Source organism: Platalea leucorodia (assembly GCF_965183815.1).
Source record: "Platalea leucorodia genome assembly, chromosome: 3".
NCBI lineage: Eukaryota > Metazoa > Chordata > Aves > Pelecaniformes > Threskiornithidae > Platalea > Platalea leucorodia.
In genome coordinates, this window is record NC_138825.1 from 208,901 (window position 1) to 224,945 (window position 16,045).

General features: G+C 48.4%; 1 protein-coding gene across 5 annotated transcripts in view; it reads right to left on the bottom strand.

The window, feature by feature from the left end:
• Window positions 1-16,045, bottom strand: part of RIN2 (Ras and Rab interactor 2) — a 280,543-nt gene that overhangs the window by 146,032 nt on the left and 118,466 nt on the right. For all 5 annotated transcript variants that reach the window (XM_082307213.1, XM_082307212.1, XM_082307208.1 and 2 more), the window contains 2 exons: window positions 14,982-15,066; window positions 12,932-13,035 (listed from right to left, as the gene is read on the bottom strand). In XM_082307213.1, coding sequence (XP_082163339.1) covers window positions 12,932-13,035; window positions 14,982-15,066 — 189 coding nt within the window. The remainder of the gene's footprint in view (window positions 1-12,931; window positions 13,036-14,981; window positions 15,067-16,045) is intronic.

The window sequence follows — 16,045 nt, forward strand, 5'->3', positions numbered from 1 at the left end:
GGGGACCCACAGGTGTCACAGATACACACCTACTGACCTGTTGCGCCGCGTTCATTTCTTGCTCATACCCACCTTGTTCACATGCAACTCTGTTTTGACGGATTTTCTCTCTGTTTAGCTCTTTGTTGCCCTAAGCTTACCAGCATCCACCTGTTTTGTTTGCTTCTGCAAACCGTTCGTTAGCCTGCCCAGAAGTACTTGGAGGCCTCATTTTCACCAGCGTCATTTCCACAGCAAAACACAGGGTTGTGCCCGAGCTAAGAGGCACGGGCTAGAAATCCCGTATCTGGGACTTGTTACGGTTTAGAGGTTGGTGAGTTCCCGGTGGCGCTTTGACCCGCTCCGTAATTCAGACGCAGAATCAGCCGAGCAGGATCTCGGAGGCTGCCCATCGGTCCTCAAACATCGGAGGCTCCCAGCCCTCACCAGTGGGGCGTTTTTCCTGGCATCTCAACTGCATCTTCCTGGCTGCAGCCTTCATCCATGTCTGAAGCTGCCACTGACTCACGGCCACATCCTTCCATGCCACTGGCCTTTTGGGGATGCTGTTCCAATGCATTCACACCTTCTCTGAGGTCATTTCACCTCAACCAAATCTCCTTCGCCTGCTTAGCAGAATGTCCCACGAACCAGGCTCCCAATCCTTCCTGTCACTGAGGGAGGGACGGCCGGGTTTCTGCTGGCTCTGGAGGCAGCCCCTCGGGGACGCAGGCAGGGCGGAGGCAGGTACCCCCTGCCGCAAGGCAGCCCGCAGCACCCAGCAGCGTTCGGCCGCCAGGAAAAACAGCAAAGGGAGCGCTAAAGGTGATGTCCGTGATTCAGAGGCTGCAGACTTTGTGCTGTTTGAAAGGTCATGACCAAACAGAAGGTGGGAAATAGCAACTGCGTGTTTAATATTCTGCACACACTCCCTCTCTCTCTCGCTGTTAAGTGTATCAGTCCTATAGCAATCGTAATGAAGATATGAGGCAGGAAGGAATTTCTTAAGATAATTACTGCCATCTTCCAGCAGTGTTTACAGAGAGGAACTGCCTGGCCATCAGGACCTGCAAGTTAATTTTCACAAAACTTCCCTTGTTCTAGGCACTATTACATCCTACCTGCAATGAACAAATCAGTCAGTCAGAAGCTAATAATCATTAGCTGCAAATCAAATACAGCAGAAATCACAGGGCACGCTTTTCCCCCTTGCTGCTCCTCCAGTCAGCATCTGCCAGACTCAGACATGAACCTGTGAGTCAGTCACGCTTATTCCCACTTTACGGTCCCTGGAGGGAACAGAAACATCAGTGAGAGCAAGGTCCAAACACCGCTGGATGTTTTGCAAGGAGCTGGGGTCAGAGAGCTGCAGAGCCATGAGAAACCGCCGCAAAGGGAACGCTCTCCGTGCTGGCCGGAGCAGCCCCATTGCGCAAGGATGCGAAGGACAGGTGAGGCTGGCTGCCAGGCAAACGCCCGAGGGACGACCTCGTGACAGCACAGCAGGAGTCCCTGATTGCATGTCCCCTCCTAGCATGCTGAACCACTCTGCAACAGCTGAAATTTTAGACAGATTCCTGCATGGAAAGCCACTGCCGTCTGTGCAGCTTCCAGGAAAGCCAAAGGCTCCTGTGCTGGACTAACAGCACAGTAGGATGTCCTGGACTGAATGCTAGGGAGCAGACGGAGATGCTCACTTCTATAACCCACGGTGATGTCTCCCTGCTGTTGACATGCTGGGGTCACAGCTGTCCCAACATCCCAGGACACGATGAATATCCAGCTCAGTCCCCTGACCATAATCTTTACTGAGCACCTCCTGGCAAAGACACCAGAGTCCTGCAATGCAGCATTTGGGCTTGCTGGGGGCTTTGACCGATACTAAACACCCCTCCCAACCGAACTCCAGTGAAACATGAAGTCTGAGCACGGGTCAGGCCAAAAAAAATCCAGGCCTTAAAACACATGTCTCTCTAAGCCAGTAATTGCCAAGCAGCTCCGATCTAATGGACTCACTGGGAGGAAAGCTTCCTTCCAATTACCAGCCCCCTAATTTTACCACTGGTTAGCCATTCTCTGCAGCGTTCAACCGTCATTCCAGCTGCCGGTTCATACATTGTGGACCAACTCAATTTATTCTCATTATTTCCCCAAGAATACTTGCTTTTTTAAGCAGCTCTTGATATTTTCATTACTGCGGCAGCAATCCGTCTCTGTGACATTCTCAGAATGGAAACAGTGGACACTCTCCAAACCTCAGGACAGAGCCAAAAATATTTCCCTGCTCAATTGGTGCTCATAATTGTCCATGAGTTATTCAGATCAGTGTGTCTTTTTAGCTCAGATTCCCGCAGAGCCAAGGCAGCAGGACCCCGAAGACCTGCATTTGCAGACACCTCCCGGACCGCAGGCAATTCTGCGCAGGACTCGCAGCAGAGTTCAAAGACAGCTGTAGATGTGGTACAGAAAGCTGTGCACGGGGTAAACATCTCCCAGTCTCCTCAGACTGGCCAGTCCTTGTCAGACATAAAACCAGATTTTGTGATTTCCCTTGCTTTTACACTACAAATGATACAAGAAAAAATCCTACCAATGGTAAGTCCACAGTATTGATCTGTATGTGAATTTTGACAGAGAAAACTCAACCTTAAACTGTGATGGCGTTTAGTGGCAATTAGAAACTAGACTTGTTTGGATGCTTATAGGAATCCATTTTCAGCTCTTCTGGTTGCCTCCCATATTTGTATCCTACTATTGAACGTAACTCTATGAAGAAGGTTTTGAGATGTTAATACAAAAAAATCACAGCAACTTCTATGATGGCCAGACCAGTCCTGGATCATTCACCGTCCAGACAGCAATCCTGGGACCCGATCTGCCCATTACAGCAGTCCCCATCACATCCTCCTGAAGCAAAGGACGGTTCTATCAGTACTGCCCTGCTGTCCCTGGGCCTGAGAGGAGCTTCCTACGAACACCTCAACAACGCCAAACCCTTCCTGTGCCCACACAGCCCATAAACCACTCATTACGTGTTAAGCAGCTGGCTTGCTTCGTCCCCGTTGCTGTTCCATCACGGTTTCCCTGTACCTTCCCGTCTGCCCGCTCGGTCTCTCCTGTTGTCCCCCGTCATATGCTCTGATCACCAGCTTTCAGGCTCAAGAGCTATGTTCTGGCTCTGTATTTGCATAATGCACAGTACCGTGGAGTTTTAATCCACGACTGAGACTGCTAGGTCTCGCAACAGCAACAAGGACCTTATGAGGAAAAAAAATAATCATCAGTAAGACCAATCTCACTGATCTCACCTGTGCGGTTTCTGGTTCAACTTAGATGCAGATGCCAGGCCCCTGACACCACGAAGCCTAGGCTTGTGTGCCTCACCAGACAGAAACGATGAGAGCAGCCCTGCTTCAAGCTAAGCACTTATTAGCCACTTTGCTAAACTGGTGCCCCGTGCAGGATGCTGATTTCATGCATGCTGCTGGCCTAGTTCTGGAAAATAAAGTTACTTTGGGAATGACAAAATGCTTGTAGAGCTCGTCAGACCTCTCCAAAAGGAGACCGTAACGGTTATGGTGTAACAGGTACCTCCGACAGAGCTTATTCACCACGCACAGGTTGATGCTATGCAGCAGCATCATGGAGACAAGGCATGACACTCACAGAGAAGAGGAGAAAGTCACCTTTGGTGTTTTCTGGTTAACGAACAGACCGCGTGGTTAACACAAACCATGTTTGCTCATACAACGGCTACAAATTTGCTATCAATCCACAAGTCCCCCATTCCTAAGATAACACCTCTTGTGTTAAAGGGGGAGCTGGAAAGGAATCTAATTTGCTTTATCACTCAGAGTCGCTCTGCTGTCTGCCAGCGCCAAACATCCCAGCAGGAAAACCCCAGGGAAAAGGAGCACTCTGCTGCTTTTACAGTGGGCGAACATCCTCCCCGATTGCTCTGATAAAACACAAAGAAGGATGAGAAGAGAGGCCCGTTCAGCTGCCTGCCCAGACAGCAGCAGGGAAGGGAGCCGAGGCAGCAGGCACCTTCTGCTGCTGGCCCGGCGCCTGGGAGCACCCTCGTTATTCTGGGGGCGCGCAAGGACTTTACTAGGGCATACAGAAAGGCTGCAGCCTCTCAACTTTGAGGACCCTTGGGTAGCATCTCTATATTAACTGATGCCTCTCTGTCCTGAGACTCCATCGACATCTTTCTGCCCTGTCTGCAGTCTAAGCTGCTTACCGATTGCCTGACTTGCTGTAGGACAGCGGGAACGACACCGCCAGCGTCCTCCCTCTGCTCTTCTGATACTTGGGGTTTCACGTACACGTGGCCATGCCAGCAGCAGTATGTTCCCGTCAGGACCACAGCCTTGGCTTCTGGGACAAATTCTGTCTTCAGTGGAAGTCTCAGTGCTGGATCCTTGTCTGGCTTATTCCTCTGTCCCTTTCTTGCTTTCAAGGCTGCAACGCACTTCTATCAGTGAAAGAGCAGGCCCACAGTCACTAGAAAATGTCGCCAGCACAAAAAACCATTGTGCCCCGGACTACAAGAGCAGCAAGGACTACAAGAGCAGCATATAGTCCCAACAGTTGGCACCGAGTTCTCCTTAAAGTACTTCTCCACAATTTTACATGTTTTCCACCGATGGTCACAGAACAACGAAGGAAAAAAAACAGCTTTCCAACTCTCCCCTCCCAAAACTCCTCCAGAATCCAGGAGAAGGAAAAAAAAAAAAGCTCATGAATGCAATCATAAAGCCAAAGGTCAGTAATGACTCCAGTCTGAATTACTTGTTGTCAGCGAAATTAAAGCTTAAAAGATTAAGACGCATGCAAGCTTACTGTACGACAGAACTAGGTTAAAAATAGATTACAAAAGTCCCAGTCTCTTCAATAAACAATGTTCTACCTGGTTATTAAATCTCTGTTCAGCTTCCTCGTCTCAGCTCTTCACTATTTGCAACACCTATTTCTTAGGTATATTTTCACACTGAGATAAAACTGAGTGCACGTCAGCTGATGATTCTGAGAGGCATCCCCAGCTTGCGCAAGGGTTTATCGTGACTTGGACAGAGGAGAGCCTTCTGCATTTAGTTTATTTCCTCAGGTGAAAGAATACCACTGGAGCAGAAGGAGGCAGGTCAGATGGTCAAGACAGTCCTTTTTCACTCCAGCACATTGAAGAATGACACCTGGCCACCAACGAGACTCCTTGACAGAAGAAATAACTGGAAGAGCCTCTGAAAAACTAAGAAGATCCCTGGCACAACCCAGCATTCACGGTCCCCTGCTCCACCCAGAGCAGCCTGTCTTGTTCTGGAGAAAGGTGAAATAGAGAAACTAGAACTCAAATGAAAAACACAGCAGTTAAATGGCAATTCACAAATCAAGCTATGCAGATTAGAAAATTACTGTTTAATGCTGCAGTGACTTGCAACTCATGGTTACAGTACTTTCACCTAAGTACTTTCACCGACCTCTTCTCATCCTTCCTCCTCTTCTGCACACTGCAAAAGGCTGCAGTTTAGTGCTGGATGAGGACAGAGGAGGGCTGGGTGACACGCAGGAGAGAGCAGCAGAGCTGCAAAAAAGAGAAGAATCTGGGTGGGAGAATTTTCAAAACCGAACAAACTCTGCTTGTGCTGGCTTGAATGAGAGCTGAATTAAGCAAGCATTGACTGCTTCCGAGAATCTCACATCCCTGCCGCCAAGGATGACGAGAGGGGCAGTGGAAGGAGGGGAGAATTTGCGAAGCACAAACATGAGAGTGAGAGAAGACGGGACAGAGAGACTGAGGCTTGGAGGGGACCCTGGGCTAAGGTCAATCTCCCCATACACAGCTGGTTTGCAGTCATGGAAAAAGCCTAATACAATCCATCACAACGCAGACGGCAGACTCCATGCCTGTATCTCTTCCCTGCTATCTAGCATGCATCCCCATGAAATGTTGCTGAACCTATGTTTGAAGGGCTGCATCTGCTACCATTTCATCTCTCGCAGCGTTCTCTTACTTTCTCACACCCTCTCTTTGCCAGTAGAAAGCAAAACAGACACAGCAGCTAAATAAACTACGTTTGGGTTACGTGACTTAGCTGTACAATTGAAAGAATATGCATTAGCGTCACAGGCGTACGGACAGCTGAGGAAACACCTACAGACACATCCAACCTGCCCCCCATCAGCATTTGGGGAATGCAGACAGTTCTTAATGTATTTCCATATACTAAAACCATCTACGGCTTAAAAATTGCACCTACGGCCTGGATGAAATAAGGCAAATCTTCCTCGGTGTGTGTGTGCATGTAAGACATCAGCAGAATATTGCAACAGGACGCAAGAAGAAAGGAGGAGAAGCTTCTCAGGCTCACTGCCACGGCCAAGTGGGCTGCGCTCAGCCGTCCACAAGGGCAAACTTTATCTACGTCTCTCAATATGCCTTGGTCAGAGATTTCAAAATGCGTCAGAGGCTGAGTTCCTCAGCTTCCAGAGGCCCAGTTTAAGATATTTTAAAATGAGATCTGATTTCCAGAGTGCGGATGCTAGTTTAGAAAATCCAGCCTTTGCGGGCGATTTTGGCTTGGCCATCAAGAACGCAGGCAGCCTGCATCGACTGTCACTTTTTGAAAACTGGTCCTCCTGTGCCAAGAATAAAGACCTCAGGAGATTTCATTGTTCATATCAGTGAGAAGAGACAGAAATTAAAAAAAAAATAAAATCCCTCCAGTCCCGAATCCTCAGTGGTGATCTGCAAAGTGTCATCAACACTAATTGGAAGAGAAAAACCAGTCACTTTCAGGCTACTGAAACACACGTTTCTACTTGCCAGTAACAAACCATGGCACAAGTATTTTTTATATAATCTAGAACCACCTTGGTTTTGAAATTAGTAAGAAGCCCACCAACTCTTAAGGGTCTGATGGGTGGCGGTGTCTCTGACTTATATTGGATTTGAAACGTTTTCAAATTTTCAGCACTGTTTAAAAACAAGGGAGACAAGGGGTTTATAATACTTAATGCTAACAGCAATGTCTTTATGGTTGTTCAAAGCAATTTTGCTTGCTTGCATTTGTTAATCCTCCCCTAGAGTTTGCAACACACATCACTTCAGCTCTGGGCTGGTGCACGACAGCCACATGGTTAATCTCCACTCACTGTCTGTTGACATTAATCAAACCAATTCATTTTCCAGCCCAACTTTGTCCTTCTGCCTGGGCCACAAATTAAAAAGGAGCACAACGATACGTTAGAGCTGACTTTCATCTACATCAATTGGTTCTTAGCATGAGAGCAGCTCTTCAGGAGCGTTACAACACTACCGCAGTTATTTGGAAACCTTGAAGTGAGGCGTAACAGCAGACGGTATAAACAAGTTGCGTGGCTTTTAGATACCCATCCTGGAAGCAGCTCAGTCTGCAGAAATGAGTTTGGCTGCAATTGCTTGCAGGACTGGGGCTTTAGCTACCAAGGTGATAAATTCCATAAAATTTCAAAATTAAATACATAAATAAAGAAACAAAGTGGAAGCTTTTCTAATTACTGCCTTGCTTGAGGGCTTCTGGCAGCCCGCTCCCAAGCTATTTCAGACGGACTGTGAAGCATTGAGCACTTCTCCCCTTCACACAGCAGCAGCTCCCAGCAGCATCTTCCCACGTGAGCCGGGGCCAGGCAGGGGCCAGCTGCAGGCCAGCGGAACCGGGGCGGGTGCCTGCAGGCAGAGCGGCCGAGACCTCCGTGGCTCCTAACACCCATTTCCAGCATGCTCCGAGCTGGGATGCGGAAGCCTCCTACTCCGAAGGTAGAGGGGACAAGCACCGTAGGAGCGTCTCGAGCCGAGATGCAGTGTAGCCTGAGACCTGCTGGGCGTTTGGAGCAAGGAGAATGCGTGGGTACGGCGGGGGCTTCCCATTTCAGACTCGCCGTGCTGGGTAAGGCAGCCTTGTTATAAGCCCTTCAATGACTTCGGAGATGTGTCCCGAAGGAAGCCTCTCGCGGTGGCTGCGTCTCTGCTGGGATTACAAAGCAGGGGTGGTGAGGTCCTCTGCCGCAGGCAGAGTAAGGGCAGATGTGTCACCAGTGCTCCAGCATGAACTGCCCGTGGGGGACACCAAGGCTGCAGCTGGCGGAGAAGATGGAAACAGCGGAAAAGGCGACTGCCCTGGCTCTAGAGCAGGCTCCTGTACCTCCGAAGATGCCTCCCTGGCATGGATACAGTTAGCCAGGAGGAGTCAGGTCAAGGAGCCGCAGAGCAGAGGAGTGGGGAGAGGTGAAGGGATCCAGACCACTGTGGGACTCGGGCAAGGCTGTGGGGTGGATTCATGATCTGGGGGTAAAATCTGTCTGGAGAAAGCTTTACTCTCAAGCCTCAAGAAATGGGGAGGGAGGGGCTGGGAGACAGACCGAATGGAAAGAAACCTGGAGTGTCTGGGTGCTTAGAAGGAACATCAATCATCATGCTAGCAAAAGCAAGCACTGAACATTAGGAGATGAGGTAGCTAAGTCACCTGCTTAATTCAGGTCAAGACTGGTCCTAGGGATGAAGCCAGGGCTCATGACAACGGAGGCGTTTTGTGTGTCCCCTTGCAGAAGGTGTAACACGAGCTGGGACCTAGGAGGAGAAAAGGGGCTCATACGGCTAAAGCAGCTGAATGCTCCCAAGGAGAGCTAGGCTGTACGGACACTGAGATGGCCACTTAAACCAAGGTCAGCCCAGCAAGGAAACCCTTGTGCAATGCGGTGGTGGAGCAGCAGGAGCAGCATCTGGAGCCAGAGGGAGCTGCCCTCTGAACAAAGGACGTGCCACAGGATGCTATACATTCAGGGGGAAAAAACGGGCCTGTGCCAGCTCTAATTGGCCCCTAAAATGACAAGTTATTCTTTTGTATTTAATCTCTCTGCTCTTTGTTTCCCCATCTTTAAAACATCCCTTCATCTCACAGAGGTTTGGGGAAAATTAATTAATTAATTGTTCATCAACTGCTCTGATACAATAGCGATGAGATCGGCAGAAGTTCAAGAGGAAATTAATAATTCTGACTCTGGAACAGGGCTTGAATAGAGCTTGGTAAATAAGGCAGAAGGGCACACACTGAACAATGAAGAGAAAACAAAATAATGAATAGCTGCTCATTAAGTGAGCAAAGTCCATTCTGTGCACTGAGGGAGGCAGGGACCCTGTGGAGAAACCAGCATGGGATGCTGTAATTAAAGACTGTATAATAATGCATACACACCGGGGGGGCAAATTAAGGTTGCACAAGGAACCTTAACGCTGCTATTTTCTAACTTTTCCGTGTTTGACTTTCAACCTTACCAATGCTCTTTTAACGCAGTTTTTAGGTGCGTAGTGTCACATAGGGGTGTAGGCACCACGCTCTCCTCCAGTTCTGGCAGTGGGATTGCTATTCTGATTTATTCTGAGAAGGGTGCACTTACCAGCCATTAAAGGCTTAGAAAAATAACCAGTTAGGGTTGGTGTTCAAGAAAATGCATACCAGCTTTTTGGGGCTGTGGGTTTGTTGCTCTTTTTAAACAAGGTGCATGTAGCCAAACCCAGCATTTTCTTAAGCCAAAGAATAATACATCCAACATAGCACATACATACTACAACCTAATTTAAAAATAAAACATATCCTGGAGAGTGCCGGTCAGTGTTTTTTAATTCAACCTTTTACCAGTCAAAAAAATCCCAAACAAACAAAGGCTTTCTCATGATACCAAACACTTCTGCAAAAATAAAGAGCGCTTATGGAAATGCTGCAGAAGTCCCCTGCAGGTTTCAGTTCTGGGTTTCCCAGCCCGTGGGCAGCACAGCACTCCCGAGCTCTCTGCCGCCAGGCAGCTGCCCCGTAACGTCCAGCACAGAGACGTTCCTGCCCCAGCTCTGAGCTGAGCACCCCGGGAGGGGATGAAGCAGCCCTGCCACAGTCATGGCTTCCTGAGCGCTGCTGCCCGCGCCGCCCTCCCTCCACCTCCCGGGTTGCCAGGATCTCCAAGCAACCCAGCATCCGAACAGCAACTCATGCTGCCGGGTACTGACCAGCTAGCGGGATCCCAACGGGCTACCACAACTGCAGCTGCAAATTGCCCTCATCAACACATAAACGCTCCTGCTGCAACACTGCTGCTGCTGCTGCTGGCAGGTGTAACAGGAAAGCAAGGGTGAGATTACCTCCACCCCCTCTGCAATTCCCCTTGCGGAAATCGGTGGTGTGATCATCTTGAAATTGTCCCTCCCCTGCCAGAGGCATCCCACGTGTAAAACAGACAGAGGGGGAACAGAGCATCAACTCTTCTTGTCCACCCTGGCAATTTGCAGCAGCAACCTGCTGACAGCGGAGCATTTAATGATTGGTTTTGATGAACACGAAGGCCACATGAGCATCATCGGGTTGAAACCGCCACAGGCACAGGCTTAATTCTCTGCTTCTCCCACCTGACAAACGCAAAAGCCTTCCAGCCTTGAACCAAGATGCCTGAATGTCGCTTTCCAGGGCAGGAGTCCCAGAAAACAGGTCTGTGTCCTGAGCAGCCTTGGGGGAGGCTCAGAAGACAGCAAAGTTTGGCTGGTAAATGCCTGCCCGTTGACTCACTGGTCTCATCTGAAAATCAGAGGAGTCCAGCTGCTGACTCCACAGGTCTGAGCTCAAAAGAGAAAATCCGTCTCTAACTGAGCTGGAGCACAGCAAGCAGCTTAGACCGAGGGCCTGCCTCCAGGCTCACCTGGCCCATTAGAAGGCAACTCGAAACTGAGATCCAGGTCCCCAGCAGAACTGAAATCCAACCACCAACCAAATTTAGCACCTATGTTAGTGCATCTATAGAGACATTATTGATAATAAACCCAAATTTCTATTAATACTAACACAAAACAAAAGATTAATCAACACCAGTAAAAGTGAATGACTTTTTGGTGAAGGGTTAGGATTGGGAAAAAATGAAAAGCACAAAACAAAACAGAGTTTTATCTAGAATATTGGAATTATTTAAACTGAGGTATCCTACTTGCTCATTTCAATCATGATTCCACGCCGCGACGTCAATCATTCCAGTTCTCACCCACCCTCTGTGGCTTAAACTGCAGCAAACAGAGGTTAAGTGACTTGATGAAACCACACGCAAATCGCTAGCAGAGTCAGGGAAAACAAAGTTGGGACAAATCAGGACAAATCTCAATTCTTGGCTTGAAAGAGACTCGCAGACCACGCTTAGGATGCCTTAAAGCGGTCAGTCCCCCTTTTGAACTTCTGAAAGCTACCACACCTGGAAGGCTGAGGGCATTTATGAGAGCATTTTGGCTGTGTTATATCCTTCAGAAACAAACATCTCCCACCTGCAAACGGTCTCTCGAGAAGGCCGACATTCTGTGTCAACCCCCAAACTCTAGCAAACCTTTTCCACTGAAAGCTGTGATTTCTAGCTATTATTTTAGCAGGTTTGAGGCATGCAATCAATACCATGAAGAGTAAAAATCAGAAAAATTAGCTCCTCTGCCATCGTGCTAAACAGTTAATCATCTTCATTTGCTTGAAAAAAGCAACCTGAGCAAAAAGTCAGATTAGATTACAGGAGAACACCTCTGGGAAACACAGCTTCATGCCCTGGGAAAGCTTTGGTCATTAAAAATTGGCCTGAATCAATTGGGTTTTCACAGTAAGAGTTACAGTAGAACCACTAACATATTGAGCATGTGTAGCTTCCCGCTGCATGTTCCCATGCAAATCAAGGGAGCTTAGGTGGCTAAAAAGTACCGCTGTGGGCTTTTCCTGAAGCCTCCCCATAGTGAAAATGTTCACCTTCATCCTGAAAAAGTTCATTGCTATTGCAAATAAAATTGGATTACAAATTTTTCCAGGAAAGGCCGACCTCTCTGCATCCTTTCTCATATGGACCAAGTTATACCGGCCCCTTCTCTTAAGTTCTTCTAGTTATCCCGTTGCCCTGTATTGATAATGTTATCCTGCTTCTCCTCTTTACAAGTAAGTCTGCACAGTAACATCGCAAAGAACATTTTATGAGATTGAAAAAATACTGGGCAGGTTGGCAAGCGCTAAGGTGAATGCAGATTCAGATATTTAATTATACAGTCAATCATGTTTGCAATTCAGACAGCAGCTCAGATCTCACAACTTAATTACTTTAATTTCAGATTAATAGCTTGTGTTGTCATAAGTAGTTTGACACGCTGGAGAACAGTCAGAATTACACTAGGAATGGATAGCCTTACTGCTAGCGAGGAAAAAAGTTGGGGTATCCTTGCCAGTATTCAAAACCTGACTGGACAAGGCCCTGAGCAACCTGATCCAACTTTGGAATTAGCCCTGCTTTGAGCTGGGGGGTCGGGGTGGTGAGGGCTTTGGATCAGAGACCTCCAGAGGTCCCTTCCCACATAAACCATTCTGTGATTCTGGATATAAATAATGCGATAAACTACAAGCAAAGGCTGTATCTTTCTCATACAACTTCTTAAGTCATGCCAGTCACCAACAACATTGCGCCAGCTCAGCACGCGCATCTGAAACTATCTTGCACAAAAGCAGCATCTTTTATGATGCTCCAGAAGTGTCATCATTCTTTCAGAGGCATCTTGCATGGCTCACCCAAGTGCATTTTTACCAGCCAGAAGCACAGACATTTCCCAGCTCCTTTGGTCTAAAACAACCAGATACAAACGTCACAACGCATTTTTCAATAGCTACCAAGAGGAGGTGTTAAATAACCAACTTTTATTTTTTTGACCACCCACATATCTTGGGCAGCTTAAAACGCCTGAGTTGACATTTGCTGTTCTGCTTTTCATTTCAAAAATGCAAGAGGAATAGTGCAGGGACCTATTAAAAAGAACAAAGCCAGAGAAATTTGTGGCGAGGTTGCAAACCTAGCAGCTGATTTCACAGTACAGCTAAGGCACAGGATGAAGCGAGAACTGTTAGGAATCATTAAATGCTCTTACCTGTCCTGCAAAAAGCCCACACACGCCAATAATACAGAGAATGTTAAATACAGCCGAGCCTACGATGGTTCCAACGCCTACGTCTCCTTTTGTGATAAAAACACCTGAAAAACAAGTTCAAGGCAAGCTGTGTAAATTGGCAAGAGCAAGATTTTTCCACCAAAAATTGCAGACTTCACACCCCATTCATGAGTCTAAAGGTACATACCAGTTCTGCCACTTTTTCTCATATTTATTAGGGCAACTTTCAGAGAAAGGTTCTAGGGCAAATAAAGGTGTCAGAACTTGCTTTATGAGGGGACCTGGATAGATTGTCTAATGAAAACCAAATACCTTAGACATGTCTAAGTCACCAACCTCCTGGTCTTGCGATCCAACATTACAGCAATACCCATCATAAAAGGCAGTAAGCTCCGGGGGAGCAGCTGGTCGGACACAAATCTGCAGGAAACTATCTCCTGTAAAACATCCCTCACCAGCACTCTGCTTCTCCCCACATCCCTGTCCCTGCCGGCTTCCATAGGCAAGCAGAAGCCTGAGCTGCCGCCAATTCCCGGCTGCCTGGCCACTAGCTACTTGCAAGCCGAATGATGCCTCTCAGGATGAGTTATGGGGCTGCATCACAAGCTCCTTTCAGAGCTCTTCTGTCAAACTTGGTTAAAATTGGCCAATGAGGTTAACGGTGAGGGAGATGAACTGACAGACACATGCATCATGGTACTGCACAGAATTCTTTCCTTAGGAAGTCAGCCTAAAAATAACCTCCATCTCCTGCTAGCTGTCAGTCTGTTTAAATTCACCTCTTGCTTTTAAGGTTCCAACAGTATTTGTCCAGCCAGTGTAGCTCGGACATCTTTTTTTCCACTTCATCCTTTTCTCAGAAACATGTTACACAGGAGCAGTCACCTGCCAAGTGACACTCCGTATCTGGTGGATTACACCACAGCGAGATGATGATCTGACCATTAGGGCTTCTCTAAGCTGCCTGAAGGAACCTGGTTTTATTTTCACCCTGCTACTGCACTGTCCTTAACTGGAATACAACCCCAATTTCATCCAATTTAAGTTCCTACATTTTGAGGCTTTGCTTGTGTAATTGGACGTCTCTGCAGAGTATGCAGCCTTGCGTGAATTAATTTGTGCTCTGCATCTGATAGCTGTGACTGAAATAGAAATATCTTCTAGAGAAAGTATCTAAGCTGAGAATAATTCTCCTCAGTGATGGAGAGCCCACCTTAGCCTCCCAACTGCTGCTCTGATGATCACCTACCGATAGAGACGTGGCTGAGTAAAAGTGCAAGAGCACTTTCCCCTTGCACCAGGTAGCATACGTACAGCATCATTTTATAACAGCTGACTGCGGTCCCCTCTTAGCTCAAGGCTGCTGAAGGACCACACAAGTTTCCTGGGTTTCACAGACTTAGGGACTGCTGAATCCCTTGATCACACTTCCCATAAGCGGAGAGTTGCTTTGGTAGTGTGATGCTCTGACCAACTTGCTGCTGTGAGAAAGCGTTTCAAATCCTCTTCTCCTCCCCACTCTGGCTTTCCCAGAGGGAAGTGGTGTTAGAAGACTAACCAGAGCGGAGGTGATGGCAGAGAACCTGCAGCTGAGGACGCAAGGAGTTCGCCTGGGTACCAGCCCCGGAGGCTGGAGGTGCATCCTTTCACGCTATGTCCTGGGGACGGCGTGGCAGGCAGCGTAGAGGGCGGACGGGAGGGGAGAAGGCTGCGCGTGCAGAGCTCAGCGCTGCGCCGTCTGGCTGTGCTGCAGCGAGGCAGACTAACGGACGGCCAAGGTGAACTGCCTGCTGGCCCCGGTTCGACGGCGTCAGACCAAGCCGCTTCCAAGGCAGCCCCGCTGTGGGATAACGGCACTTTTTCAGAGCCGCTTCATCTAGCGAGGATTCCCCCCAGTTAGTCCTATGTGTGCCCACGAGGGAAGGGCCAGGTATTATAACCGATGTTACAGGTGCTTAGCAATCCCATTTCAACTCTGAAACAGCCAGGGAAACGCGGAGGTTTCAAGAAGCAGCAGCAGGTTAGTTACCTATGACAGATGTAAACAACTCAGGAGCAGAGCTTCCCGCTGCCATGAAAGTTGCCCCAGCCACATCTTCGCTAAGATGCAAGCGCTGCAGAAAAACACATCAGAGTCATTGATTACAACACTGAGAGTCTGAAGGAATTCAACTAGAACCGTTGAACTGTCCGCCAAGAGTGGGAAACTGCCAATATGCATAAAGTTTTATGTCAATAAAGTTTAAGTATAGGGGGAAAAGTCACCACAGGCATTGGCTACTTAAGTTAGCATCTCCTTGTAGAGAGGGCAGGTTGTGGCTGTGATACCCTTTACAGAGGAGAGAAAGAGCAGTACTCTGGACAACAGCGAGGCAGTTTCACCAGTCACGGCTCTTTGTCTCCTCCGTCACCCCAACAACACATGCCTTATCTCATCTCCTTTGGCCTGTAAAGGGCAGGGCTGAAGCTCAGGCTTGGTTCACCCCCAGCCACCTCCCTGGTATCATTTCAGCCCTGGACATTTAACCTCTCCTCACCCCTTTGCATTTGGGTCACCACTGAAGACACCTCCTACAGCCTTCCCCTAGCAGTGCCCAGGGACTATCTAAAACGGGCGTTTCTGGAAGGGAAAGGATCCACTACTCTATGAAAACTTCATCGGCATATGCTGTTTCCAAAGATTTACTTGGTTAATTACTTCCTTTATGTTTTCTGCATTCCCACTGCTCCATCTGCACAAGTCACGTTCGGCAAACGCAACAAGGCTGTTAAAGACCACATGCCTTGCTGGCACCTTCCACGGTTTAATGAGTAGCTAAAAAAAGCCACCCCCCGCCATACGGCCATCAACTGCTGAGCTGTTACTACACAAAGCTGGCTTGCTCGCACGCGTGCGAGGCAGCGGCTGCCATTGTACGAGCAAGGGGAAAACAGCTGAGGGTGGCGGGGACGCTGCCCTGGCAGAACCGGCTGTTTGAAGCAGCGCACCCAGCCTGGCAGGACGGAGGGAGCCCTCCTCTCTCCTCTCCCCTCTCCCCTCTGCAGCGGTGCAGGGCTTCCCTGCAACTTTATGGTTACCAAAGTACATTTGCA